The sequence below is a fragment of the Manihot esculenta genome, chromosome 2, assembly GCF_001659605.2.
Source record: "Manihot esculenta cultivar AM560-2 chromosome 2, M.esculenta_v8, whole genome shotgun sequence".
NCBI classification, from domain to species: domain Eukaryota; kingdom Viridiplantae; phylum Streptophyta; class Magnoliopsida; order Malpighiales; family Euphorbiaceae; genus Manihot; species Manihot esculenta.
The window spans coordinates 35,309,649-35,336,397 of NC_035162.2; the positions used below are offsets into that span (position 1 = coordinate 35,309,649).

The 26,749-nt window shown below is 40.0% G+C and overlaps 3 protein-coding genes across 3 annotated transcripts; 2 read left to right on the forward strand and 1 right to left on the reverse strand.

Annotated features, from left to right (window-relative positions):
- Nucleotides 1-917: 917 nt before the first annotated feature.
- LOC110609476 lies at nucleotides 918-9,149 on the reverse strand. Its single transcript, XM_021749066.2, has 3 exons — nucleotides 8,682-9,149; nucleotides 8,346-8,476; nucleotides 918-2,162 (listed from the first exon to the last, which is right to left on the reverse strand). Exons 1-3 carry the CDS (start codon nucleotides 8,808-8,810, stop codon nucleotides 1,358-1,360), a joined length of 1,065 nt encoding a protein of 354 aa, XP_021604758.1. The 5' UTR covers nucleotides 8,811-9,149; the 3' UTR covers nucleotides 918-1,357.
- A 4,917-nt stretch (nucleotides 9,150-14,066) lies between these two features.
- LOC110608934 lies at nucleotides 14,067-15,257 on the forward strand. The gene is made up of 3 exons (XM_043953847.1): nucleotides 14,067-14,183; nucleotides 14,298-14,587; nucleotides 14,732-15,257. The coding sequence occupies exons 1-3, from the start codon at nucleotides 14,067-14,069 to the stop codon at nucleotides 15,255-15,257; spliced, it is 933 nt and encodes a 310-aa protein (XP_043809782.1).
- A 137-nt stretch (nucleotides 15,258-15,394) lies between these two features.
- LOC110608935 lies at nucleotides 15,395-15,991 on the forward strand. The gene has a single exon (XM_021748215.1). The coding sequence runs from the start codon at nucleotides 15,395-15,397 to the stop codon at nucleotides 15,989-15,991; it is 597 nt and encodes a 198-aa protein (XP_021603907.1).
- The last annotated feature ends 10,758 nt before the right edge of the window (nucleotides 15,992-26,749 follow it).

Genomic DNA, 26,749 nt, shown 5'->3' on the forward strand with positions numbered 1-26,749 from the left:
ATAAAAATTTATTTTTATTCATATTATCGTAAATTTATCGCTGATTCATCACTAAATAGTGACTAAAGTATTTGATCGCTATAATTGATGACTATTTTACTTTTTTATTTTTTTGGTGATACCGTGGACTTCGGATGGTATTGCTTTGTTATATCCATCAATCTTTGTCGTGACTTGGTTCTATGAGTTTTCTATTGGATGCAAGTGGCCTTCATTTTTAGTTATTTATTTTTCTTACAATGTTATGCGCTTTTGGGTTTACTTCTTTATTATAATTGTGATTGATTAATTAATTAATGTTGTCGGTTTGTTACTGGATTTCGGATTGAGAACAGCAAAGCCAGGTCTACCTAGGTTTTTGAAAATTTCAGGTTTCATTAAATTGAATCATTCAGTTTGATTCAATTTAGCCATTCTTAAAATGCATATTCAATTCGATCCAAAATTTTAGGCAATCCACTTCTTAATCAAATCAAACCGACCGCTCCCCGCATTATCATTTACGTTGACGCGAAATACCCAAATTACCTTTTTTTTTTTTTTTTTTTTTGAACAAAATGCCCCAATTAGACTTAACACTGAATAAGGTTGTCCAGTTGAGAGCAAAATTCTCTCAAAGTTGGGACTCTTATGTATGATTCTTACAAATTCGAAGGAATTTGTACCAACTCATCGTTCCAAATAAACGGAAAGTAAGATCAATTTTGTCCTTGTTAATGCCTCAAGTGACAGTTGCATATGAGAATATATTATAAATATGAAACTATATTTATAAATATATACCAGTCGAGTGCTTCAATAATGGTTTTATAGATGTATAGGCTACAAAGTAAGATCAACATAAGCTGGGTTGATTTCTTGACTCACATTGTATAATAATAAAGCAGGGCAGCGTTGCTATCAGCTCTACAAAGATGAAAATTCAACTGAAGCTCATGCTTCTCATATTACAATCAATATAAGAAGGAAAACATATTTCTCCAATAAATCAAATATTAATATCCTCCATTAGAATTCAAATGAACATGGGTCTTAAATAATTGGAATAAATGCACTTCCAGTGATTAAGCATAGACAAATGGCTTCTTATACATTATATAACAACTGATTTTATTAATCTTGATTAGAACACCCTGTTTAAAATTGAGATTCTAAAGCTGTAAAAATTGGCATTTTCAACACTTCTCTCAAATAAATAAACCTAATATCGTATTTTCTTACCTTTTCCTGGCCTTTCTCCTCTTTCAATTGCCCTTTGCAACTACATGACACTTGGCAGTCGATGGCTGTGACTTTCCATTCCCATTAGATCTTAAATACAGAACAAAATTTTTCAATGACATTGCAGAAGATCAGGCTAATCAAGGGCCGCTTTACTCCTGCGTCCAGATATTGGCTTTGGTAAACCATCAAACATAGGTATGTTCATTGCTGCTGATGAGAGAACCTGCAGGTCAGGTTTCAAACTCCACCTTGAAGTTGGCCAAACAGAAGAGGAATTATTGGTGTCCTGGTTATATAGACTTGGTGTACTTGACGATTTACGAACTCCAGTCGGTACGTCAGAAATAATAGAATCTCCCAAACCAATCGGTATAGAATTTGACCATCCAGCCTCTGATTCAGAGTACAGTGCTGTTCGGCTTGCCGATTTTGGTCTCATAGCTAAACCCTTTCCAGTTACAGGTGAGAAATCACTGCTTCCACCACTTTTTTCTTCCTTCAACAGCCTTTCTGGTGTTCCATTTCTAAAATCTGCTTCGGATTTCTGGCGTCTCCGAACCGACTTCTCATTGGACTTGTCACCTTCTGCATCTCCAGCATCTGCAAGAGGCACATAATCGACTGTAGTACCATCCTCAGGGGACAAGCCATTAGCAAAATTTCGTGATTTGAGGTTGTGGTATGGTGACTCATAGATTGGTGTGGCTCTCGGCAACAGCCCTTCGGTTAGGGAATCTGAGCTTCCTCTTCTGTAAACTTTTGTCATCCCTATGCCTTCAGCTGTACCCGTCTGTTTTGAAGATTTGAGACCGTAGTACTTCCATAAAGTGCTCATAGCTGGAGAAGCCTTCTCTTGGGTTGATTTCAATCTCAGGGAATCAAATGATTCCAATCCATTGGAGTAGCAAGGCTGTGATGTTTTATCAATGTCGTTCCCTCTGCAAGAGTTCAAGTTTGATTAATGACTACAAGTTTGGCATAGAAATCTGTGACAAAATCTTTCATGCATTTAATTATTTGGGATTATGGTCTCGCCAAATACTTAAAAAAAAATAGAGTAATTTATAACATAATCATGAAATTTGGCAAAATATACAGATTAGCTAAAAATAGTAATTACTACAACAATAGAATAATTTAATCATTCAAATTTTACTTTATGTAAAAGTTTAGTCCCTATAATTTTAGTTCGTAATTTACCCATATTTTATGTAGAATTTAAAAGTATTCTTATCTGAATCTAACCTATAAATGTTGAAAGTTTAATTCTAAAAACAAAAGTAAATTCATCAGACTTGTATTAATACACATTTATACTACAGTATTAGAATAAAAAGACAAATTTGATGGCCTTCAAATCTAGCCTACAATGGGATACCTGCCCTCACAAACAACTCCACTTAAATCTTCAAGCCTTTGTCCGCTTATAAGCAATTATTGGATAAAAACCCAACTAACTCTTCACTCTTGTCTTGTCCACTTCAGATTTTTCATCTTTCAACTTTCATTATGAGCCAAGTTGTTTCCTCCTTAAAAGTCTTCACTATCATCAACTTCATTGCTTAATAAGAGCCCTAGCTTGAGAAAATATCAACATCTTTGGAAATGCAACTTCCTACAAATTGCAGCAACTCCACCTTCAGATAAACAAGCCAAGATCGTCTTCATGCTCCGACATTAATTTGGTCATGTCAAAAGTAGAATGAGATGGACGTTTGTATTAACTATGAGTAGATAGTTTTAGCACCCCTAGATGTAATTGAGATGATAGGTAGCTTTTTTGAGCTTGTATTTGTTTGATTTTGATAATAGTTGATAATGTCAATATCCACATACATACCTTTGTGTTGAGAGGATATACCATATAAAAATTATCATTCTACTACTTGAGAATGCCTTTATTCATGGTGAGCTAGTCGAGAAAGTCATTCGGACCAAAAATGTCTCCGACAGTAATGGCATGGTTTGAAACCGTCTTCGAAAACATGGTTTGGACGATTTAGTATTGTGATCCAACATTTGGAATGTTCAGGAGCGAAGTTGATCATCCAATATCCCTTTTGTCATGCTGGTTATAGTAAATGTACTTACTTGGTGATATATGTTGATGGCATTGTCATTACTGAAAATGATGGAATCTTTCAGCTTAAACAACATTTATCCAGTCATTTTTAAACTAAATATTTGAGAAAATTGAAATATTTTTGGAGATTAAAGTGGCATAATCCAAAATAGGTATAGCTATCTCTCAAAAGAAACATGCTTTTGATATAAAATCACAGACATGTGAATACTTCCATGAATCTAAATATAAGACTTATTCCTGAATAGGGGAAACTATTAAAAGATCCTTGTTGATATCAAAGACTAGTTAGCAAACTCAACTATCTCAACATTACACAACCATATATTTCCTTTGCAGTCAATGTGGTTAGTCAATTTCTTCAAACTCCATATAATAGTTATTGCAATACAACCATCCGTATTCTCAAGTATGTTAAAGGAGCTCCAGGACAAGGTCTATTATATGAAGTCAAGGTCATTCACAAATTGTTGAGCATTCATATACAATTGGGTAAGATCCCCTTCAGATGGATAACGTCTATTTCAAAATATTGTATTATTATTAAAGGGAACTTGATGTCCTAGAAGAGTAAAAAACAAGATGTGGTTGCAAGTTCAAATGCAAAAGTAGAATGTTGAGCTATGGCTTTGGCAATGTGTGAAATTATTTGGATAAAGCAACTCCTTCAAGAGTTGGAGTACAATGAAATTACACAATCAAGTTGCCTCTGGATCAAATCCAATTTTTCATGAAAGGACAAAGTATATAAAAGCGGATTATTACTTTATAATGCAAAAGATTGAGCCAAAATGTATTATTACTAGTTTTATCAACTCAAATGATTAGTTAGTAGATGTCTTTGCCAAATCTCTTAGAGGCTTTCAAATTGAGTGCAATTGTAACAAGCTTGAGGCATATAACACGTACACTCTAGCTTGAGGGGAAGTGTTAAGGTATGGTAACATATACGTTGATTTGCCCTTGATTTCCAATGATTGTTTGCATAATTAGGTACTAGAACTATGTGCTATAATTAGGGCTACAATGTATTTTCCTTCCAAATTTCTATGTTCTAAACCAGCAATAAATATCCCAATTAGCTTGAGGAGAATCATCAAACTCAAGTATTCTCTCATATCCTTCCTTTTCTTCCTCTTGCTTTTCACTTCTGTTTCACTCTCCATACTCAATCAATGGAAATACTATGAATCAAAATTCCCAACGCAATCAAATATAACAAAAGAATTAGTGGTTATTCCAATATCAAATCGATTAGCGTTGGTGGTTAAATACTAGATGAACAATGTTCTACTATTTTCCCAAATCCTTTGAAGCACAAATTAGTCTAGACGATTGGACAAGAGTTGGTGATCATCAACAAAAAAAATGTAATTATTATAACTACAAATATTTGACAAGTTAAAGCACTAGCACATCGTAAAGTGTTCACTAATGGGGTTTAGTGATTTCAAGGTAAATATGTAAGTAGCTTAATTATCCAATAATTAAGATCAAGCCCTTTTTTCCCCTTTACATCATAGTTCTAACTAACAGCCATCACATAAATTTGTAACTCTTTTTCAAGGCCTATTTACCCATTATCCGTTATTTATAGGCATTTTCAAAGTTACATGGGTGACAAACTTTACCACTATTACTTAATGGTAACAACAGTTATTTACTATCAACTAACAAGGACCATTACCCTAATAGTGCAACTTCTATAAATCACATAAAAGCAATGTTTTAGACGTTTCTTTTGATTATTTGCATGTTTCAGCCTTTCACACCTATTATTTCTATCACATTCTTTCAAAATTTTGCCCAAATTTATCCTCTCTACAAGTCTCTCCCTTTAAGCTTAGATCGTTATGAATATCTCTATTGTCCACAACAAATTCTTGCAAAAGGCAAATTGTTTTCTATTTTTTGCAATTTCTTCTCATCATTTGATGTATCTTATTTGTGTGTCTCATGCTAATTGATGTATTCATGATTATTATATAGTTGTGTATCTTAGTTTTATATGTATTTATTAATATATACTCATTTCATGAACTTTGCAAATTCTTTAAATGTTATGATTATTACAAGCATGTTTCCATTACTCATGATGTGACTGCAAATGCAATTGACTGAGATTTAAAACCATGTTTACATTGTAAGAATATATATTTATTCTTTTTCATTAATTTGGCATTACTTATTGTTTATGTTAATTAGTTTTAATCCATATAAATAATTTTATTTTTCTCAAACTATATTAAAATCCTTCGTATTAAATAATAATAATAATAATAATAATAATAGTCATTCTTTTTTTTATTTGTATTAAATTTTATTTTGTAACTTATATTTTCTATTTGTATTAAATGTTTTTAATCATTTACAAATAAATTATTATTTTTCAATTGTTTAAACCTAATAATATTTCACATATTAACATAATATTACATTCTTTCTAAGAAAAGGTGGAACCAGATTTGGAACAAGAATGAATTCTATTTAACCAAGCCTAATAAGAAGCATAACCTCCAAAAGACATGATGAAACCGCTTTATAACTGAAACAAAATAGTTGTCAATGAATTGAAACCAGTTGGAATATGGAAAATCAATGAACGATTGATTCTAGCTCAAAACCGAGCTTTCTAGGCCTATGCTACACCAAGCAAAAAGGCGGGGGAAGTGGACTAAACAGGAGGCACCGCATGGAGCGTGCATATCATGCCTTGTGGTGCTTCCACATTGGCCCACGTACTTCAAAAAAATGAACTAGCATAGAGTCGTAGGTGTTGGTTCAAGGGTTAGCCCATAACCGACACTTCTATTGTCGGTGGCCAATTTTGCTCCTGATCTAGTTTAGGAAAAGATTCACTATTTTGTTTTGTTCTCCTTCTCCTTTAGTAGTTCTTTTTCTCCTTATAGTCATAAATGCTAGATCTAATTTCCTTTAAGTGAAACTAAGGAAAGGGCCAAGTATAGACTATTACTATGGTTGTAGGTAGCAAACTACCAATAGAAGGAATTTTTCCCTTTAGCCTTGGCAAGGAATATCCTTATCCTTGCTCAACTGACTAGGCCTTGCCTTCGTTGTTCTTGTCTGAGTTAGAACCAACCAAACAATGCCACTAAATTTCTAATCCTCAATTTAAATATCATAAGCATATCCCTCTTCAACATTTTCTGCCCAAGAATGTGAACCTTTGTTTTCCTAAAATTTAATGATTCCAGTTCCTTTCTTGATTAGCTCATCTTTCTAAAGTCATAAAAAATCAGACAATGAACCACAAGATTTACTATTTTGTCATTTTCTCCTTCCCCTTTAGTTCTTTTTCTTCTTGGAGTCATAAACGCTAGATCTAATTTCCTTTAAGTGAAACTAAGGAAAGGGCCAAGTATAGATTGTTACTATAGCAGTAGATAGCAAACTACCAATAGAAGGAATTTTCCCTTTAGCCTTGGAAAGGAATATCCTTATCCTTGCTCAACCAACTAGGCCTCGCTTTTGTTGTTCTTGTCTGAGTTAGAACCAACCAAGCAATGCCTTAACTTCAATTGACTCAGACAAAGTTACCTTAATTTGTTATGCAATGAGTTCACAGCACAAAGGAGGTTGATTTAGGCCAAAAAAGTTAATGTGGATACAGAGAAAGCATAAAGAGAACAGAAGGTTCTAAAGCTATTTTACTCTGCTGGAAGGAAATGTCTAGAATTGGGAGAGTCACAAATGGAAAGATGATGTCTAATTTTTTTTGGGGAATTCTCAGTGGAAAGGACACCTGGAGATGCTATCAGATTTGCAGCAGCAGGTGAAGTAAAAGCTCAAATAGAGAGGCAAAGTAGGGGACAATAATTTACTAAAATTTTCAGCAATATTGATGGGGAAAGAATTGCTTCTCTTGATAGAGAGAGTTGTCTCCTTGGGTTGTTTCTTACTCTCATTTTTTCCTGTTGATTTTTTTTTAGGGTATTTACGTTTTAGAGGCTAATAAACTTTGTATTTGCAGAGGTGGTTCTGTAATTGACTTGAATTATCAATACATTGAAGCTCCCTAAGAAAAAAGGAAATACAACAAGAAAATGATTATAAGAAACAAACCACTTGGGAGACAACTCTCCCTAGCAAGAGAAGCAATTCTTGCCGCAGAAATACTGCCCAAAAAAAAAAAAAAAGTTTTGTCTCCTACTTTGTTCAGATTCTCTCTATTCAAGTTTTTCCTCCACCTGCTGCAAATCTGTTAGCATCTCTAGTGTACTTTCCTTACTTTCACTTAGCATGTATTGATAAAAATAGGTGAATAGAGCATGTTGCTTGTACAAGTGACACAAAAAGAACTAAGAACAAAATGTGCCCATACAGAACAAAATCCTCTTACTGAGTAGAACACTTACTGGATCCACATTCTATCTTATCCACAGGAGTCTATGACAAAAATAAAAAATAAAAATAAAAAAAAATGTGCAGACAAGAGATCCTTTTCCCAGTGTTTCTCGGACTTGTTTACCAGTTAAAGGAAAAATGAGCTTCCTCTTTAAATGAACATTTTATATCCATAAAAAGTTTCACAAAGTAGAAACAGTTCATAACTAAACTAGTATCAAAATGAGGACATTTTAATTACCGAAGCAAAGCATTAGATTAATCTTGAAAAGCAATACATAGGAAGAATCTTGACATGGAACTAGCACACTTCACACACATTACCAAGAGGCATAGCTAGACATAAGACTCATTCAAAACTTACACAATCCTTTACGGGCATGGTTTGATGAATAAATGCATATTCACAATTTCACATACACATACAAAACTGAAATGCAAAAATAAAAATAAAAAAATTTAACATGTAAAGAAATCAGTTATGCATTATAAAGTGCAAAAGTCTAAAGAAATCCACCGGTGTATGCTTTTGTCTTGTAATGCAGTGATCATATTTCTGCTAAGGTAGGTATAAGATTAAGAACTCACAGATATGGAAACTCTAAAATCAAGGCGTGAAATAACAAATACATTGCAATATCGTTATAGATAAGAGAGAGAATGAAGCTTATACTCCGAAGAAGAAGAATCAGAGGAAAAAATGGGCGATGGGGGATGCCTTCCTGGTAATGGTATCAGCAACGTCTTTAAAGCAAACATTTGAAGATCAGTGGCCAACCCATTCAACCTTTTGATGTCAGCCACCTAATAAAATTTCAAAAGTTATTGATCAGCCCTTAAAAGCATAAAACAGAAATATTTTGGCTGGACCCATATAATTAAATGAAGTCTAGGCAGATTTATCGAGTCTAGAAAGCATCTCAAATCAAATAAAAAAACTACCCAGATAAAATTCTAAACAAAAATTAAGGGGAAAAACAACATAGAGATTGAAGAAAAATGAGAATACCTCAACACCATACTTGATGGCCACACCAGCAAGAGTATCAAACTTGGAGACCTGATGCTGTATGAAATTCTTATAATGATTATCAGCTATTTCTCCTCCTGCAGATGAACTGCCATTTGAAGAAGACATATCTGCTTCTCTTATTCAGGCAAATCAGCTCAAACTGTTTCCTCGTTCTTGAAATCGTCAACAAAGAGAGGGGGAATTGGGTCTGAGGTCGACCGGATCGACAGATAAGGAGATTTCAAACAAAGGAAGCACGACTGAGATCATGGAAATTAAGAAACAATTATATAAATTTTTTAGTAGATAGAAAAGAAATTAGAATAATATGAGGAATCAAAATCCAATCATCAGATTCTTCTTTCCATTTCACATTAGCAAAGAAGAGTCCACAGATTGTCAAAAGTTAGGTTTTCTCCAATTTCAATAACCGGAAGTGATCCGAGCGACCGACAGAATACCGGATATATGTAATGGGTAAATAACTATAAATAAAAAATTGACAAAATTAATTATCAAATAAAAATTCTGGCAAAAAAATGAAAATAAAAATTACTCCATAATATTTCTATATTTTGCAATGTCGTTTTTTTTCAAAACAAAACGTTTCTATACTAATTTTTAAAAAATATTAAATATTTTAAAAATAAATAAATATATATTAAAAAAATTATTTTTTTATAAACTTTTAACTGATCATAATAAAAAAAGCTAATAATTATTTTAAATAGATAACTATTAAAACAAAGGGCTAATATCACTTAACTAATTTACTTTAACAAAAATTTTAACCATAAAAATAATCCAATCAGCACTATTTAATTCAAATCGAAAAAATTTATCAAACTGAATTAATTTAAAATTTTAATTTAATTTTTTATTTATTTTAATTTAATTTAATTTTTAATTTTAAAAATTTCATTTTTTTTGTTTGATTTAATTTTAATGAAAAATTTTAAAAAAATTAAATTGAATCAATTAGTCATAATAATATGTTATTTTCAATAATATTGAAAAATTTAATTATATTAAAATTAAAATATTTTAATTAAATTTTAAAATTAAAAATAAAATATAAAAAATAAAAAAATTTATTAAAAATTGAAATTGATCAAATCAAACCGAATCGCCATTTTAATTTTCAGTTTATTCAATTTTGAACCAAACCAGCCGAATGAAAAACGTAATAATTTTTCTATATATATTTAATTTTTATGAAATTATTCTATAATTATTTTTAAAATAATATTTCCATAAAATACAGTTATTTAATAATTAAAATAATAATTTTAAAAAAATATTTTTATAATATTTATTAAATATTATATAAATAATTATTTATTATTACAACAGTTAACTGTTATTATAATTATTAGTATCGTCGTATAAAATTTATATTTTTATATTTATTATTTTTATATTATTTTTTTAATGCTAATTATTATAGATAAATACCGGCTAATTATTAAATATAATAATAATTATCTTTCTATTAAATATAATAATAATTATTACTTTAAGATTCATAAATCATCTCTTTTATTAATTTACTTTTATTTTATTTAATTCACCGTTAATAAATATTTTATAAAATTTATTTATTAGTAGATATATATAATCAAAATTAAATTTCTTTATTAGAAACTTAAATTAACATAATTCTAAATTTTTAAATTGTTTTTTATTTAATTCACCTTCAAATTAAATTATTAACAGTTTATTTAATAATATATAAAATTAAAATTAAACTCCTTTAATAAAGCGTATAAAGCTTTATTTATTTATTATTAATTAATTAATTAGTGATAATTACAATTAATTTTTATAGATATACCCGTAAGTAATAAACTTAAATTTCCAAAATTATAATTAATATTTTGTAAAGATTTTATGTGTCTATTAAATTATCAAAAATCAATACTGCTTGGAATTTTCTTTTTTAAACACAAAGATGAAATATGAAAGATTATCATATCTTCAGATTTCAATTGACACCAATTTGGATAAAAAAAACTGGCACTTAACAATTTATAAACTATTATAATTATGGTATCACACCCTTTGTGGAAAACAAAAAATATTTTTTCATTATTTCTTCGACAAAAATGAAGGTTGATGTTACATAATAATTGCTCAAAATAAGTTATGAATTGTTATTTCAAAACAGATTTACATGATAAGGATCTAATAAGTGGGTAACGTGATTCCGTTCGAGAAAAAGAAGATCTGGACAATTTAAAATCTGATTCATCACTAAAACTCGCCCTCTCTTGATGAGTCGAGTCGAGTCGAGTCTCGATTAGGGATGTAAACGAATCAAACTATTCGTGAGCTATTCGAGACTCGGCTTAATAAAAGCTCGATCAGACTCTGCTCGTTTTTTAAACGAACCGAGTTCGAGCTCACTTTTTAGTCTCGTTTAATAAACGAGCCGAGCTTGAGCTTAGCAGTATTTGGTTCATTTAGACTCGCAAGCTGACTCGTGAACAGGCTTGTGAACAAGCACGTAAGCAGGCTAGCGAACAAACTTGTTTACTAACACTAATCCCATATCGAAAGTTGAAGGAATATGAAAAATCGTGACTTCTCTATAAAAGAACAACCCTTCTACATTCTTTTTCATTAATTTTGGGTTCGAGAGACTTCAATTAAATAAAAAAAATTTAATTTAGAAGTCTCTTAATAATCTTATAATTTAAATTTGTTTATAATTTAAATAAATTTGAATTATACTGAGTTTGTTTATAATATAATCGAGCTCAAATTCGAGTCTAGATGAGCTCAAATTTGAGTTTTTTGAATGGAATTTGAGTTGGCTCGTTAATGTGATAAACGAGCTTATTACGAATCGAGCTCGAACCGAACTTGAGTTTAATATTTATTTTATGAGTCGAGCTCGAGCTTATAAATAAAGCTCGAGTCGAGCTCGAGCGCGAACTCGAGCTTTTAAATTTATTTTCTAATCAAGCCTGAGCTTATCAAAGTTCGGCTCTGCTCGGTTCAATTACAGTTCTAGTCTCGGTACAAAGTTACCATTAAACAGGGACAGTTCAGCTATCCACATAATACCTGCAATCGCAAAATCACCAATCTATTAGCTGGCAATATCCCTTATCATGCAGCTGACAATATCCCTTATCACTAATCTATTAGCTAGCAATATCCCTTATCAAGCAGCTGTTGATAATATCCTTTATCAAGCAGCTGGCTACATCATTGCCGAATTATCGAGAAATACTATATTTATTTCCACCTTCTTGTAGTATAAAAGGAGAAAAATCGAGGCAAAGGTACATTATTCTCTTACATTAAGACTCAAGCAATTCATCATATTCACTCTCTTACTGATTTGAGCATCGGAGTGACTATCGTGGGCACCCATCACCACCTCATGTCCTCTTCTTTGCAGGTCTAGTCAATCACAATACAACTATGTTTTCTAATTACATCATTTGGTTCCCTTATCGAAAAATCAATCGAACCTTCTCTTTCCATTTAGATTACGTTCATCTCCTACACTTTCCCTCGTATAAAGAAATCTCTCTCTTTTCTCTCTCAAAATGGCTGGTAGTTCATAAGCTGTTGCTAATATTGCTACCAATGAGGGTATCATCATTTTTTCCACCCCTAATAGCGGATAAAACATGTCTTCAATGGTCAATGAAGCAGATATCAATAACTTGACCAAAAAGCAAATGCTCCAACACATTCAGAAATCACAAGCTACTCTTGAAGAGTACAAGGCTTAGAGGGAAGCATCAGACTCTTACTATATACATTATAACAAATTTTTTTTTGTTATAATTTTTCATAATAAAATATTTTTTTTCAACAAATAATTTTAGTTTGGCAGAAAATATAACATCAAATATATAATATTGATGACCGTGAGATTTCTTCGTCCGAATCAGAGACGAGGCCCACGATATCGGCCCATTACTCAGACATCTTCGAGCCCTTAGTATGAATAAGGTCTGGTTCATTCAAATGGTAAGGCTGGGCTCCCTCCTGACACGCCTCAACCGGGATGGCCCATTCTCCAGTTCCGTAAGGGAGCCCCTCTTCAGCCCAATCTTGTTCCCTTCACCCGGCCCAGCCTGGCCGACCCAACCAGGAACCCAGAGTAAGACCCATCCGTGTCCAGGGAGAGTCAGAGGCCGTTACGCATGGGGCAGAGATTTGATTTCCACGTACGTCCGAGTCAGCGTGGCAGGGACAGATGGTCTACTGGTACTCGTTCTTTTGGCACGTCACTGGCAGACAAAAAGAAACCTATAAAAGGAGGAATACTCTCTTCTAGGTTTAAGTTGGGAAGTTTTGCAGAGCCCATTGTAAAAAAAATCCTATTTCTCTGGATCTCAGATCATCAATCAATTGATGACCACGAGATTTCTTCGTCCAAATCAGAGACGAGGCCCACGATATCGGCCCATTACTCAGACATCTTCGAGCCCTTAGTATGAATAAGGTCTGGTTCATTCAAATGGTAAGGCCGGGCTCCCTCCTGACGCACCTCAACCGAGATGGCCCATTCTCCAGTTCCGTAGGGGAGCCCCTCTTCAGCCCAATCTTGTTCCCTTCACCCGGCCCAGCCTGGCCGGCCTAACCAGGAACCCAGAGTAAGACCCATCCGTTCATCTTGCAGACCCGTCCATCCGTGTCCAGGGAGAATCAGAGGCCATTACGCATGGGGCAGAGATTTGATTCCCACATACGTCCGAATTAGCGTGGCAGGGACAAATGGTCTACTGGTACTCGTTCTTTTGGCACGTCACTGGCAGACAAAAAGAAACCTATAAAAGGAGGAATACTCTCTTCTAGGTTTAAGTTGGGAAGTTTTACAGAGCCCATTGTAAAAAAAACCCTATTTCTCTGGATCTCAGATCATCAATTGGCACCGTCTGTGGGAAACGAGGCTGATCTTCATCACCGGAGTTTCCATTCTTGCAAAACCCACTGAGATCCACAATGGCTAACCCCATTGAAAACAATAGCACCCACAACGACCTGAACTCTGCCCAAGAAGGACAGCAGTTCTCTTTTTCTAGTCCTATGACTACCAATAACCAACCACCCATTTCTTTCAACCCTTCGCCAAGCTTGACAGGGAACGCGCCCATAGTGGCCTTATCCAACCAGGACCTCCAAACTATCGCATTCCAGCTACAAAGCACCACCCACTGGTTGGGGCAGATAATGCAGCAAAGGGGCCTTAGCACCCCAGTGAACGCACATCCGGTGGTAGAAGAACCCCGTTCAAATGAGCCCTGACCAACCCATAACCACCTTCAAACCGACAGCCGTGATATTGGAGAAAGAGAGAGGAGAATCGGGGGAGACGAAGAACCGGAGGCTCGAGTTCATGGGAGAAGGGTGAGGGAGATGATAGAAAATGATGAGGCCGACAGCTATTCTGCCGGAACCACCAGGGAAACAGGAGGTGAAGCAGAGGGGGAGGAATATTGCCTAGAAAAGAGACCCAGGCAAGAGGATGATAGCGTAGACCAAAAGCTGCAAAGGCTGAAAAAGCAGCTTCTGATCGAGCTGAGAACGAAGGAATAGAACCAAACTCTCCTGCCTGCTTTTTCTCCTTTCTCGAAATGGGTGCAATAGGAGACCGTACCTAAGAAGTTTATGATGCCACCTATGGCTGCCTACGATGGAACTGGGAACCCCCGAGAACATGTCCTTAACTACAAGACCTTCATGAAGCTACAGACTTTGTCGGATGCTTTAATGTGCAAGGTATTCCCAACGACGTTATCAGGCCCAGCAAGAGCATGGTTTAATAACCTGGAGGCTGGGAGCATCAACAGTTTCGGAGACTTGGCCACTCGTTTCATCAGCCGCTTCATTTCTGGTGTTCCCGCCGATAGGAAAACGAGCTACTTGGAAACAATCAGGCAAAGGAGGGAGGAGTCGCTCAGGGAATATGTCGCCTGTTTCAATACAGAAGCCCTCCAGATCCCCGAACTCAACGAAGGAAGGGCAATAGAGGCCATGCAGAAGGGGACAACCTCCGTCGAGTTCTTTGGCTCGTTAAGCAGGAAGCCTCCGACCTCACTGGCTGAGTTGATGAAGCGGGCCGAAAAGTATATAAGGCAGGACGATGCCTTGGTAACAAGCAGGTTTGCTAGGGGACTGACAGATAAAAGAAAAGCACTGGAGGAAAAGAGGCTAGAGAAACACGAGAGAAAGCACGGTGGAAGGCCTGAGCCCTATAAACAGCCTTGGGAGCGTAGGGATCAAAGACCCCTCCCTTCTCAGGACCCCGTACAAAGATCACGGCCCTCCTGGGTCCCGGAGAAGCCAACCCCACTCAACGCCTCAAGAGCCGAGGTACTCATAGCCGTACAAGATAAGGAATTCTTACAGTGGCCCAGGCCCCTAAGAGCTGAAGCAGACCAACGAAATCCTGACAAGTACTGTCAGTACCATCGCACGCATGGCCATGATACCAATAACTATTTTCAGTTGATCGCCGAGATCGAGAGGTTAATCAAGAGGGGTCACCTTAAGAACTTCGTAAAGAAGCCGGAAGGACAGAGGCCTCCGCCGACTCCGACAGTCTAAACGCCACGAAGAATGGGAGCTAACCCCGCAAATGATGGGTCCAGCGGAACCATCCATATGATTGTAGGAGGCACGGGGGGATGAGCCGAAGGGGGAAAAAGAGGAGCAGAGAAGAAGGAAACAGTAGCGCCGAGGTCATGCAAGTCGTTGAACACTCCTCAGCAACCATCTCTTTCTCCTCGGAAGACGCTCAGGGCATTCAGATGCCCCATGATGATGCCCTCGTCATCGAGGCCATCATCCACAATTATAAAGTAAAGAAGGTTCTAGTGGACGATGGGAGCAAAGTGAATCTGCTGCCTTACCGAGTCTACCAGCAGATGGGTATTCCTGAAGAGCAATTAATCCGAGACCAGGCCCCGATTAAAGGGATAGGAGGAACGCCAGTGACGGTGGAAGGAAAGGTAAAGCTAGCCCTTACTATGGGAGAAGCTCCAAAGACTCGCACCCATTATGCAGTGTTTCTGGTAGCTAAACTCCCCCTGAGCTACAATGCGATCCTAGGAAGACCTGTGTTGTTTGACTTTGAGGTTGTCACCAGTATCAGATACTTGGCAATGAAGTTCCCCACAGAAGCAGGGGTGGGAACAGTTCGGGGAAGTCAAGAGGAAGTAAGGGCAGTGTACCTGGCTACCGTAGCGGAGCCAAGCTCAACAGAGGAAAGGATGGATTCGGAAGTCCTGGAGGTCCGAGATGAGAAAACAGAGGCCAGACAGAGCCGGTGGGGGAGCTGAAACCTTCTCCTTGTCAGAAACGGAAATAGACAAAGACTTCAGTCTCAACGCCGGCCTCACCAAGGAGCAGAAAGCCGAGGTGATGTCCTTGATTCAAGGTCATGCATCAAGCTTCGCTTGGAAGCCCTCGGACATGCCCGGAATTGACCCCAGGGTGATGACCCATAGATTGAACGTCCTCCCTGAAGCCAGACCGGTAAAGCAGAAAAAAAGGGTAGTAGGAAGGGAGAAGCAGCAGGCTACCAAGGAGGAAGTACATAAGTTAGAGGAGGCAGGCTTTATTAGAGAAGTTATGTACCCACAATGGTTAGCCAATCCTGTATTAGTCAAAAAAGCCAATGGCAAATATAGGATGTGCATAGACTTTACTGATCTGAATAAGGCCTGCCCTAAAGATTGTTATTCCCTCCCTGATATTAATAAAATGGTCGACTCTACGACCGATTTTGATTACATGTCGTCTTTGGATGCAATGTCTGGTTATCATCAAATCCCAATGTACAGGTCGGATGAAGAGAAGACCTCATTCATAACCGAAGATGGGACTTACTGTTACAGAGCTATGCCTTTCGGGCTGAAAAACGCCGGGGCAACCTACCAAAGACTGATGAATAAAATCTTCAAGAATCAAATTGGCAGAAACGTCGAAGTGTATGTAGATGATATGGTGGTAAAAAGCCTAACTTTCCAACAGCATATGGCAGATTTGAAGGAGGTATTTGGGGTATTAGATCAGTACAGAATGAAGCTGAATCCCGCAAAGTGCGCTTTCTTCATCAGAGGAGGAAAATTCCTGGGATACATGGTGAGTGGGAAAGGCATCGAGCCCAACCCGGAAAAAGTAGAAGCCATACTGAATATGTCAGAACCAACCTGTGTAAGGGACGTCCAGAAATTGACCGGGAGAGTAGTGGCACTCAATTGATTCATGTCACGGTCGGCAGAAAAGTGTCTACCATTCTTCAGAAAGTTAAGGAAAGTGCCAAACTTCGAATGGACAGAAGATTGTCGTGAAGCCTTCAAAGAACTCAAAAGTTATCTCAGCTTGCCTCATGTGCTCAGTAGTCCCGTAGAAGGTGAAGAACTTCTGATATACCTGGCAGCCTCTGAACAGGCAGTTAGCGCCGTACTGGTAAGGGTGGAAGAAGGATAGTAGAAGCCTGTTTTCTATGTCAGCAAGGTGCTTAAAGATGCCGAGGTCAGATATCTGAATATTGAAAAGATAGCGTATGCTCTACTGCTGGCAGTCCGAAAGTTCAGGGTTTACCTGGAAAGCCACCAAGGAGTTGTCATGACAGATCAACCCCTGAAGAAGATCTTACATAGACCGGAGACTTCAGGTCGGATGTTAGCTTGGTCTGTGGAGATCGGTCCTTACTGCCTAGAGTATCGACCTCGGACAGCTATAAAGTCTCAGGCCCTCGCTGATTTCATAGCGGAGTGCACATTCGATGAGAAACAAGGAGAATCATCCTCAGGAGCGTCGAGGGAGGAAAGAAAAGAAGAACTCTCTCAGAACTTCAGTTGGAAGTTATATGTAGATGGGGCTTCAGGCGCTGGAGGCAGCGGCACTGGAGTAATGCTTAAGGGGCCCGGGGAATTCAAGGTTTGCTACGCCCTACGTTTGGGATTCAAAGCTTCCAATAATGTAGCAGAGTATGAAGCCCTAATAAACGGAATGCTGGTCGCAATAGAAGTGGGGGCAACTGACCTCGAGGTGAATAGTGACTCACAACTAGTAATCAATCAAGTAACTGGGACATATCAGGCCTGTAACAGCCCGGAAACCGAACTGCCACCGGCACTAGGATCCAGATCGACTTAAGGTCGCCGGGACCCGTAGTAAGCCTGCAATACTGTCTGAATACCTGTAAAATCCCATACATGATCACACATTTTCTGTCAAAAGTTTTTCTCCAGGGCTTAACCTGTGCATGCACTATTTCTGATCTCTCCACTCATAGTGTGAAGCCTGGTTTTCTCATAAACATTAATAATAAAAGAAACCATACATAAACTGATCATGTGTCTACAACAAGGGATTACAATCAAGCACTGTACATATACACTAACGTGAGAAGGTTTTGGCTCACCTCTGGCTGCAAGTGGAGGAGAAATATCCTCCTTCCACCGACCTTTGGCCCTTAAATAGGTGGCTGGCCAGACTACCTTCGGCAGCCGAACGTGAAGCCGAAACCATGCAATGTTCGGCGGCCGAAAGTGACCTTCGGCGGCCGAACCTTTGCATTTTCCCTTATTGCTTTTCCTTTTCTTTCAAAACTCATTTCCTTTACAACTTTAAAACATTCAAAACTCCTAAAACACATGAAAACATATGTCTTACCCTTCTCGAGGGTTTCGACACTCGCGATTCCACCGAACTACAGGAATTCCGAGGCCGGACTCGAGCCGGGTATTACAAGGCCAGAGACCCAACCATGCAGAATTACCTAGCAAAGGTGAAAGCAATAGAGGTAGAGCTCAGGGATCGAGGAGTTATTGTCAAATTTCAAAGAATACCACGAGAGGAAAATGAAGAAGCAGACTTGCTTAGTCGGTTAACCAAAGAAGAATTAGAACAGCTCCCTGATGAGGTATACATACAACACGTCAATACGCCTGCTTTTAGTAAAACAAACATGGTATTGCAAGTGGAACAAACCCAGACTTGGATGACCCCATACCTGGAATATTTAGAGAAAGGAAAGCTCCCCGAAAGCAAGGATGAAGCAAGAAAGATAGCAGCCCGAGCGGCTAATTACCAGGCGGTAAGGGGGACCCTATACCGAAGAGGAAAATCCAGCCCGTGGCTCTGGTGCGTGAGCCCGGAAGAGGCAATAAAGGTGATGGAGGAAATACATAGAGGGACGTGTGGAGTTCATGAAGGAGCGGGAACATTGGCCAATAAGATATTCAGGCAAGGATATTACTGGCCCACTGTAAAAAAAGAAGCAAAAGAGTTCGTCAGCAGGTGCGATGTATGTCAGAGGTTCGCCAATGCCATCAACGTCCCGGCCGTTCCTCAGTCCAGCATATCCAGTCCATGGCCGTTCTCACAATGGGGAATAGATATCCTGGGACCTTTTCCCAAAACCACGGGGCAGAAAAAGTTCGTGGTGGTGGCTGTGGAATACTTCTCAAAATGGCCGGAGGCAGCGGCAGTATCCACGATCACAGCTCGGCAGATGATAGATTTCGTATGGGGGCATATTATCTGCAGATTTGGCATACCAAGGGTGCTTATCTCAGATAATGGCAGGCAGTTTGATTGCAGCACTTTTCGAGCGTTTACGACAAACATGGGAATATGGCATAAGTTTTCCTCAGTGGCTCATCCTCAAACCAATGGCCAGACAGAGGTCACCAACCGAGCTATTCTCCAAGGATTAAAAAAACTACTGGATGGGGCAAAAGAAAATTGGGCAGAAGAGCTCAACAACATCCTGTGGGCACTGCGAACTACCCCCAGAATGTCCACTAAGGAAACACCTTTTGCACTCGCCTTCGGCACTGAGGCTGTAGTTCCAGTCGAGCTATAAGTTCCCACACATCGAGTCCAGTTCAGCAGTGAAAGCACCAACGAAGACAAGTTAAGAAGCAATCTGGATGCTCTTGAGGAAATCAGGGAGGAAGCTCAAGTTCGAACTGCTGCGTATCAGCAAAGAGCTGCCCGTTACTATAATCAAAGAGTCAGAGAAAGAAGCTTGAAGGTAGGAGATTTGGCCCTAAGAAATCTGGAGGCTACGGGAAAAAGAGCGGCGATGGGATAGCTAGCACCGACTTGGGAAGGCCCATTCAGAATAGCTAAAGTGGTCAAGCCAGGAGTATATCGAATTGAGGATATGCAAGGAAACCTTGAACCTCACGCCTGGAATATTCAGCATCTTAAAAGGTATTTTCCTTAAAATGTTATTAAATACAAAAGATAGATTGTATTTCAAAACAAAGCAATAAGATAGACACTGTTATGATCCAATCTCTTTCTTTCACTATAAATTCACATTGCTACTTTCAAACTTAAAAGAACAATTAAAAGACCGGGATCCCCAATATCTCCCGGGAAAACAAAGAAGACCGGGATCCCCAAGATCTCTCAGGAAAACAAAGAAGACCGGGATCCCCAAGATCTCCCGGAAAAACAAAGAAGACCGGGATCCCCAAGATCTCCCGGAAAAACAAAGAAGACCGGGATCTCCAAGATCTCCCGGGAAAACAAAGAAGACCGGGATCCCCAAGATCTCCTGGGAAAACAAAGAAGACCGGCATTCCCAAGATCTCCCGGAAAAACAAACAAGACCGGGATCCCCAAGATCTCCCGGAAAAACAAAGAAGACCGGGATCCCCAAGATCTCCCGGGAAAACAAAGAAGACCGGGATTCCCAAGATCTCCCGGAAAAACAAACAAGACCGGGATCCCCAAGCCCTCCTGGGAAAACAAAGAAAACTGGGATCCCCTAGAACTCCCAGAAAAATGAAAACGGTCGACGAAGGTTTTAATAACCTCCCGGAGTGAAAATTTCCAATATCATGCGCCAGAACAACTCATAACATACAGTTCCAATCACATGAGAAAGCTGAGTCTTAAGCTATCGACCTCCTAAAAAAGCGCGGAGCACAATCACCAAGGGTGCCACAGCATCACATCGACGCCAAAAAAAAAAAGAAGAAAAAAAAGAAAAATGAAAAAGATGAGCTCGGAAGGGCGAAAAAGTTCAGCCGAGGAACATCATATGTGGCACCGACCTCGAGAAGTCCAAACAGCAAAGAGCCCGGAAAACATTCAGGGGCATAAGAAGCATCATGGGCTATCGGCATAAAACCTAAGCAAAGAACCAAGGACCGAGTCCCCAGCTCAGATAAAATTGCCATATGAAACACTCGGACAGAAGGAAGTTAAACTATGGAGGGAACAACAGAAAACAGAGCTCGAACCAGTTTGCCACAAACGAACATTTAGCAAAAATAACCTAAGACGAGGGAAAACAACAAAGGCCGAACTCCCCCTCCTAGTGGAGCATACAGACTAAGTTGCACCGACTGACAAAGAACCACCCTGAGTGGGACCGAACATCCGAGCTCACATATGAAATAGCGGAGTCAAATCGCCTAAACCAAAACTGTGCAAGTATAAATGAAATATAGAGATTTACTCCCTCAATCTTTATGTAATAAACATTGAGGCAGTAAAGGGGGCAACCCGAGGAACATTTAACGGCATGAACAGATAAAACCTCAGCTCCAATTGATGCCAAAACAAGGCTAAAGGCAGAAAGATCAACCTTGTCCATCATTACGACAGAGCTCACGAGTACGACTAGTCCAGCTCGGAAAAAAGTAAGTCAAAAGCTCAGTTAACTGAATGAACTCTAGCTCTGAAAAATTAAGGGGCAAGAAGGAGAAAGCAATACAGCAGATCCTTCGGGAAAAGTTACGGAGCAAGCAATCTAAGTACTTCATTTATGATAAAGAAAGGACAGTTCGAGTATGAATGCAAAATAAAAATTTCATTAAAAGAAAAACACATTACAGCATGTCACAAATACCAACACTACGGGATAAAAGGCTATCCTTAAAGGATTTACATGCCCAGATACATCATCATCTACATTTACATCACTATTGCCTACCCTACTATCTTAGCTCTCGATTCAGAGGAAATCTTATAGTTCGGAAAATCAACTTCGTAAGCCGGCTGAGCTCCGTCTTGAGGTGTGATTCACGATACATACAAACGAGCTCAGATATTATATGTCGATCTCATGAAAAACATAAGTCTTCGAGTTAAAGTCCCAGGGAGATCAGCATCATTACCCGTTCACCTGCCCGAAGCGCCAACAAAAAACCAGCAAGGTATTCTGAAGGGCAATGGAACAAGCGAAGGCAACACCAAAAAATGGGTGAAATATTCTGAAGAGCAATGGAACAAGTGAATGTTAGCACCACGAAAGTCTTCTCCTCCTTTCCGAAGGAAGCAAGGGGAGGGGGCCGGCCTGACGATCTGCATAATACAACTTCAACCTCTTGTGGAACACCGAAGGGACACCTTGAAGACATGAAAGCCTCGCTTAGGTAAACAGTACGAAAAGAAGACATGGGGAAGACGAAACCAGAGGTCCTCAATTGAAAAGCCAATCTGAATCACTAAAGAACTCTAGGAGGTAAGGGAAGGATACCAGCGTATATATCCCAAAAGCAAAGCTGTAATTCTGAGCAGGGTGATGCTAGGCACTAGGCCAGCGGCAGTAGAATTCTTAAAAGCTATTCACGAAAAGAGAAAGACTGCACATCCCGTAGGAAAAAGATGAGAAAATAGAGGTAACAATGTACACGAAGAACAAGAGAAAGCTAAAGATAGAAAGGAGTAGAGAAAATTCGTAAAGTGAGGCGACAATAAGATAAAAAGAATTTATGGGGAAAGCTGAACGTGAACAGACGCGGTCATAATGATTCTGGAAACCTGCATAGTCAGATAATAATTAACAGGAAGGTAGAGGGGCAATCGACGATGACCGCTGGGTTCCCTCGCCTCGAACAGGGCCCTGGCCCATGACGCCTGGCCATTACTTAGAAACCTTTAAGCATCCTGCATCACCAAGGCCCAGCCCATTCACATCGTCAAGGACGTGTCAGCATATTCTAAACTTGAAGTGTTGACCTGAGGAGTATAGAGACTTCAAGGGTTTACCCCCTCGCCCCTCCTGAAACAACTGCCGAAAAGGCAGTGGGACCTGAGAGACAGTAACAACTCCTAAGTAGTGACAAACTGTCCTCGCTTGTGGATTAAACTCATAAACGAGCTCGGAAGGTCTGACAAATAAATATAAAGATACAGAGCCTCATGAAGCTGAAGGAAAATCCCATGACTCGGCCAGACAAGGTCCCAACCTCGGTCCATAGTAGAACGGAGTTCAGAGCAGAAAGTCAGCCTTGCTTATTCCCCTAAGAGGTACATGATCAGATTTACTGTCATGAGGAAGTCACAAATAAAACCATAAAGGCCTGTGGAAAATTCAACCCGCCATTGAAAACCGAACTCACGGATAAGGCTAGTTTAGCTCGGAAAAGGCCTGCAGGGAGAATGTCCCAGGAGGAGAAGAAAATCATAAATAAAGGAATAACAAGTAAAATAACACAAAGCATCCATACACTTGGAAAACTAAAATATCATTAAAGGGCAAAACAATTACAGTCTATTTCTACTCTTCGAAAGGAAAGATTGTCCTCAAAGGACTCACATGCTTAGGGGCATCACCCTCAGTTACATTAGTATCTATATTATCCCTCACTCTATTTACACTATATGCGATTACACTGTCTACATTGCTACCCGAGGGAGGTCCGCCCTCCTCCCGCTTAGACTCCCCGGCATTTACAAAAGGAACGATCTCCAGCCCTGGAGGTCCAGCACCTCCCCCTCCTAGTCCTATACCTTCTATCTGAGGCTCGGCGACGCCTACCTCAGGGTTGAGGACTCCCACATCCTCTGTATTCAGCTCGGATCCTGCCTCAGAAGGCCCAACTTTAGTAAGAGAAGTCCCTTTGGGCAGAGGCATATCATCCTCCCCGTAAGCCACGATCTCACCATCGGAATCCTCTTCCTTAGCTCGGAGTACGGTCAGGGGGACAGATGGATTATGCCTGGCCTCTCTTAAACCTCGGTTGAAGCCGAAGACGAACATGCGGAGACCCTTATACCATATGGCCTCTTTCATCTCATCCGAAGCTTTATACTCTGCAAGTCGCTTCTCACAGGCCTCAGCTATCTCAGTTCTTAACTCAGAAGAATCCTTGTAATTTTGGAGGTAAGCTTCACAGGCCTGTTGGGTCTCTTTCTTCAATTCAGGGGACTCCTTATACTCCTTCAAGTGCTTTTCAATCTCCAACCGGACCTTATCCTCGGCTAATTTGGCCTCTTCAGACAGGGCTGAGCACCTCGTCTCTAGGTCCGTGACTCGTTGGCACAGTTGCTGATTTTGAAGTTTAAACTCTTCTGCCGCCGAAGTTAGACCCTTGATGCTATCAGCTTGCCCACTCAGCTCTTGCCTTAAAATTACGACGCGGGCTAAGGCCTCGTCCTTTAAAGCCAAGGTGGAGTCCAATTTTACCTTCAGCTGCTCTAGCTGACGCTGAATCTCCTCCTTCTGGCTTATAGCCTCATCCCTCTCGCGAAGGCCCTCTGCTGCAGAAGACAGCTGCTTCAAAACCCCCTCGCAACAAGCCTCAACTGCAGCTGCCCTCTCATTAGATTCCTTAAGAAGTCTTCGGGTGTTAAACAACTCTGTCTCCATGGACTTGGCATACTCCTCTGCATCGGCTACCTTCCCGTCGGCCCTCTTTAAGGCCTCATAAGCGGCATACAGTTCCGTCTGGAGAGACGTCGTATGCTCTCGGGCTGCCGCGAGGTTGTCTCGGGCATCAACGGTTGCAGATAGGTTCTGATCTCGACGAGCTTCCTCAATCCTACGGTCGACAGACTCTCGTAGAGAGAGGTCACGAGCATCTGCCTCCATGGAAAGGCCCAGTGCCTAATGCGAAAAGGAAATGTCCATAAGGATAAAGAAATTAAAAGAATCAAAGTGAGAGCAAAAGGGGCAATTTACCATCATGAGCTCTCTGATCTTCTCTCCGAGCTCCTCTCGTGGTAAGGAACGGAAGGTTGCTTGCTCCCGTGTAAAGCCCGCCAAATGGCCAGTCAAGGCCAGTAGACGAGAGTCTGAAGCATCTGTGGTTCCTCCGAACATTCGCTCCCGCAAAATCTCTGCCACAACACCTGCCGGAGACTGATGCGTGATGTCTTCTGCATTTAATATATCATTATCCGGGGCAGATAGCAGAGGCACCATGGAAGTCTTCGTTTTCTCCAAAGGAGGCAAGGGAGGGGCAGGACGCCCAGAGGTTCGGGCTTTCTTTAAAGAGGGAGTCGGGCCGAATTCTTCGGCAGGAAAAGGACGCTTGCTCCCGACCCCTTCGGCCACGCCTTGAGGAACAACTGTCGACCCCTGTAGAGGAGCTACCTCCGTAGGCCCAGTTACAGCCTCCTTTGTTGAGACGACCTCGGAAGGAATTTTTTGGGCATCCTGTCCTTTCAAACTCGCCTCATTTTTGTCCTCAGGGCCCACCTCATCAATGGGAACAGTTTCCAAAAGCTCCACGGAAACCTCGGCAGAAGAATGAAGATCATCCATCCTCACGAGTCCGAGACCCTCAGCCAATTTGGCAGCAACCTTCGGATCCCTCACAGTTTGTGTATTGTCATTTCGTCGAGGCCTGGAGGCTTGAAAAGGGAGAGGAGCCGAGCTCCCTCGGCCGCTTCGGGAGGGCTTGGAAGGTCTAGTACCCTTGGAGGTCAACCTGGGAGGTCGGCTCATTGTGGTAGAAGCAATGACCCGAGCTACTTCCTCGGTAGCCTCGGAAACGCGTCCTCCTACATGCAGAATGTCTAGCACGGCGTTCATGCTTTCTCGGGACAGACAAAAATTCTTAGGGGGCTTAATTTGGTCCATCTTCACCTGGGAAGCTGTAAAAATCCAAAAACCAACACAAAATCAGGTAGCCAGTCACACAAATCTAAAGTAGAGCAGCGCTACTGAGAAGAGTCAAGTACCCGCGTCTTTGATATCATGGAGATTAGAAATAAACATACACTTCTCGACATCATACTTCATTTCGACAGAAGTCAGTCGAATGTACCCGACCTGCTCGGTGAGGCTTAGCTGGGGTAGGTCATTGCAGTCCAGTGGAACATCCTCCCATGAGAGCTCTAAGTCCCAGACAAGTCTGGACTCCCTCTTGAGCTCCACTATTGCAAAGCCCTCCATCCAGCCCTTTATTGAGTCTTTGTGACCCGTGAAAATTGAAAGCTTCCCACGAGGGGAAAAATAATAAAAATTTTGGATTCCCCTGACCAATCGAAAGAAGGACACAAACAAAGACACCGTGGGTGCAAATCCCCAACTCAGACACACAGATTCAAAAGAGGACATGAACAAGATGGAATTGGGGACCAACATCCGAGGGGTTATACGAAAGTGTCGGAAAACCTGGGTAAAGAAAGGCGAAAAAGGAAAGGTTAAACCATACTCCCTCTGTTTAGCGAAGAATACCAAGTTAAGACCCTCCTGAGAATCAATTAAACCAGAGGGAGGAGGATCAGGAAGAACGATCCTTTCATACGGGAGGGGAGCTCGAATGCGAAAAAGGGGAGTATCTAAATACTCCCGAGAGAAAAAGTTTTTTAAGGAAGATGGGGTAACGTTAGACTTGATCCGGAGAACATCGGGAATTTTAGGGCTATCCATGGGGAGTGAAGAAGAGAAGCATACCTTAACAATGGCCGAAGCTATGAGACGAAGTAGGCAAGTGGAGTAAGGAATCAAAGATGGCAAATGCTCCAAGAAGGCAGAAAGAGTTCAAAATTCGAAACGGTAACAAGACAGAAGAGCGTCCAAGCGTCTTAGAAGAAACTGTCCTTGGGCGGCGCGGTCATGATGGTCCTCGATATTTACTCCCTCGACAGTCATATAATAACTGCCGAGAGGGTAAAGGGGCAATTGATGACCGCGAGATTTCTTCGTCCGAATCAGAGACGAGGCCCACGATATCGGCCCATTACTCAGACATCTTCGAGCCCTTAGTATGAATAAGGTCTGGTTCATTCAAATAGTAAGGTCGGGCTCCCTCCTGACGCGCCTCAACCGGGATGGCCCATTCTCCAGTTCCGTAGGGGAGCCCCTCTTCAGCCCAATCTTGTTCTCTTCA

Excerpts from the sequence above, each read along its gene's own strand:
- LOC110609476 (XM_021749066.2), bottom strand. The coding sequence starts at position 8,810 with ATGTCTTCTTCAAATGGCAGTTCATCTGCAGGAGGAGAAATAGCTGAT. Across the intron at positions 8,477-8,681 it reads CCATCAAGTATGGTGTTGAG|GTGGCTGACATCAAAAGGTT; the intron begins GTATTCTCATTT and ends AAATTTTATTAG. Across the intron at positions 2,163-8,345 it reads TCTGATTCTTCTTCTTCGGA|AGGGAACGACATTGATAAAA; the intron begins GTATAAGCTTCA and ends GAACTCTTGCAG.
- LOC110608934 (XM_043953847.1), top strand. The coding sequence starts at position 14,067 with ATGATAGAAAATGATGAGGCCGACAGCTATTCTGCCGGAACCACCAGG. Across the intron at positions 14,184-14,297 it reads CCAGGCAAGAGGATGATAGC|GAGACCGTACCTAAGAAGTT; the intron begins GTAGACCAAAAG and ends TGGGTGCAATAG. Across the intron at positions 14,588-14,731 it reads AGCTACTTGGAAACAATCAG|GAAGCCTCCGACCTCACTGG; the intron begins GCAAAGGAGGGA and ends CTCGTTAAGCAG.
- LOC110608935 (XM_021748215.1), top strand. The coding sequence starts at position 15,395 with ATGCAAGTCGTTGAACACTCCTCAGCAACCATCTCTTTCTCCTCGGAA.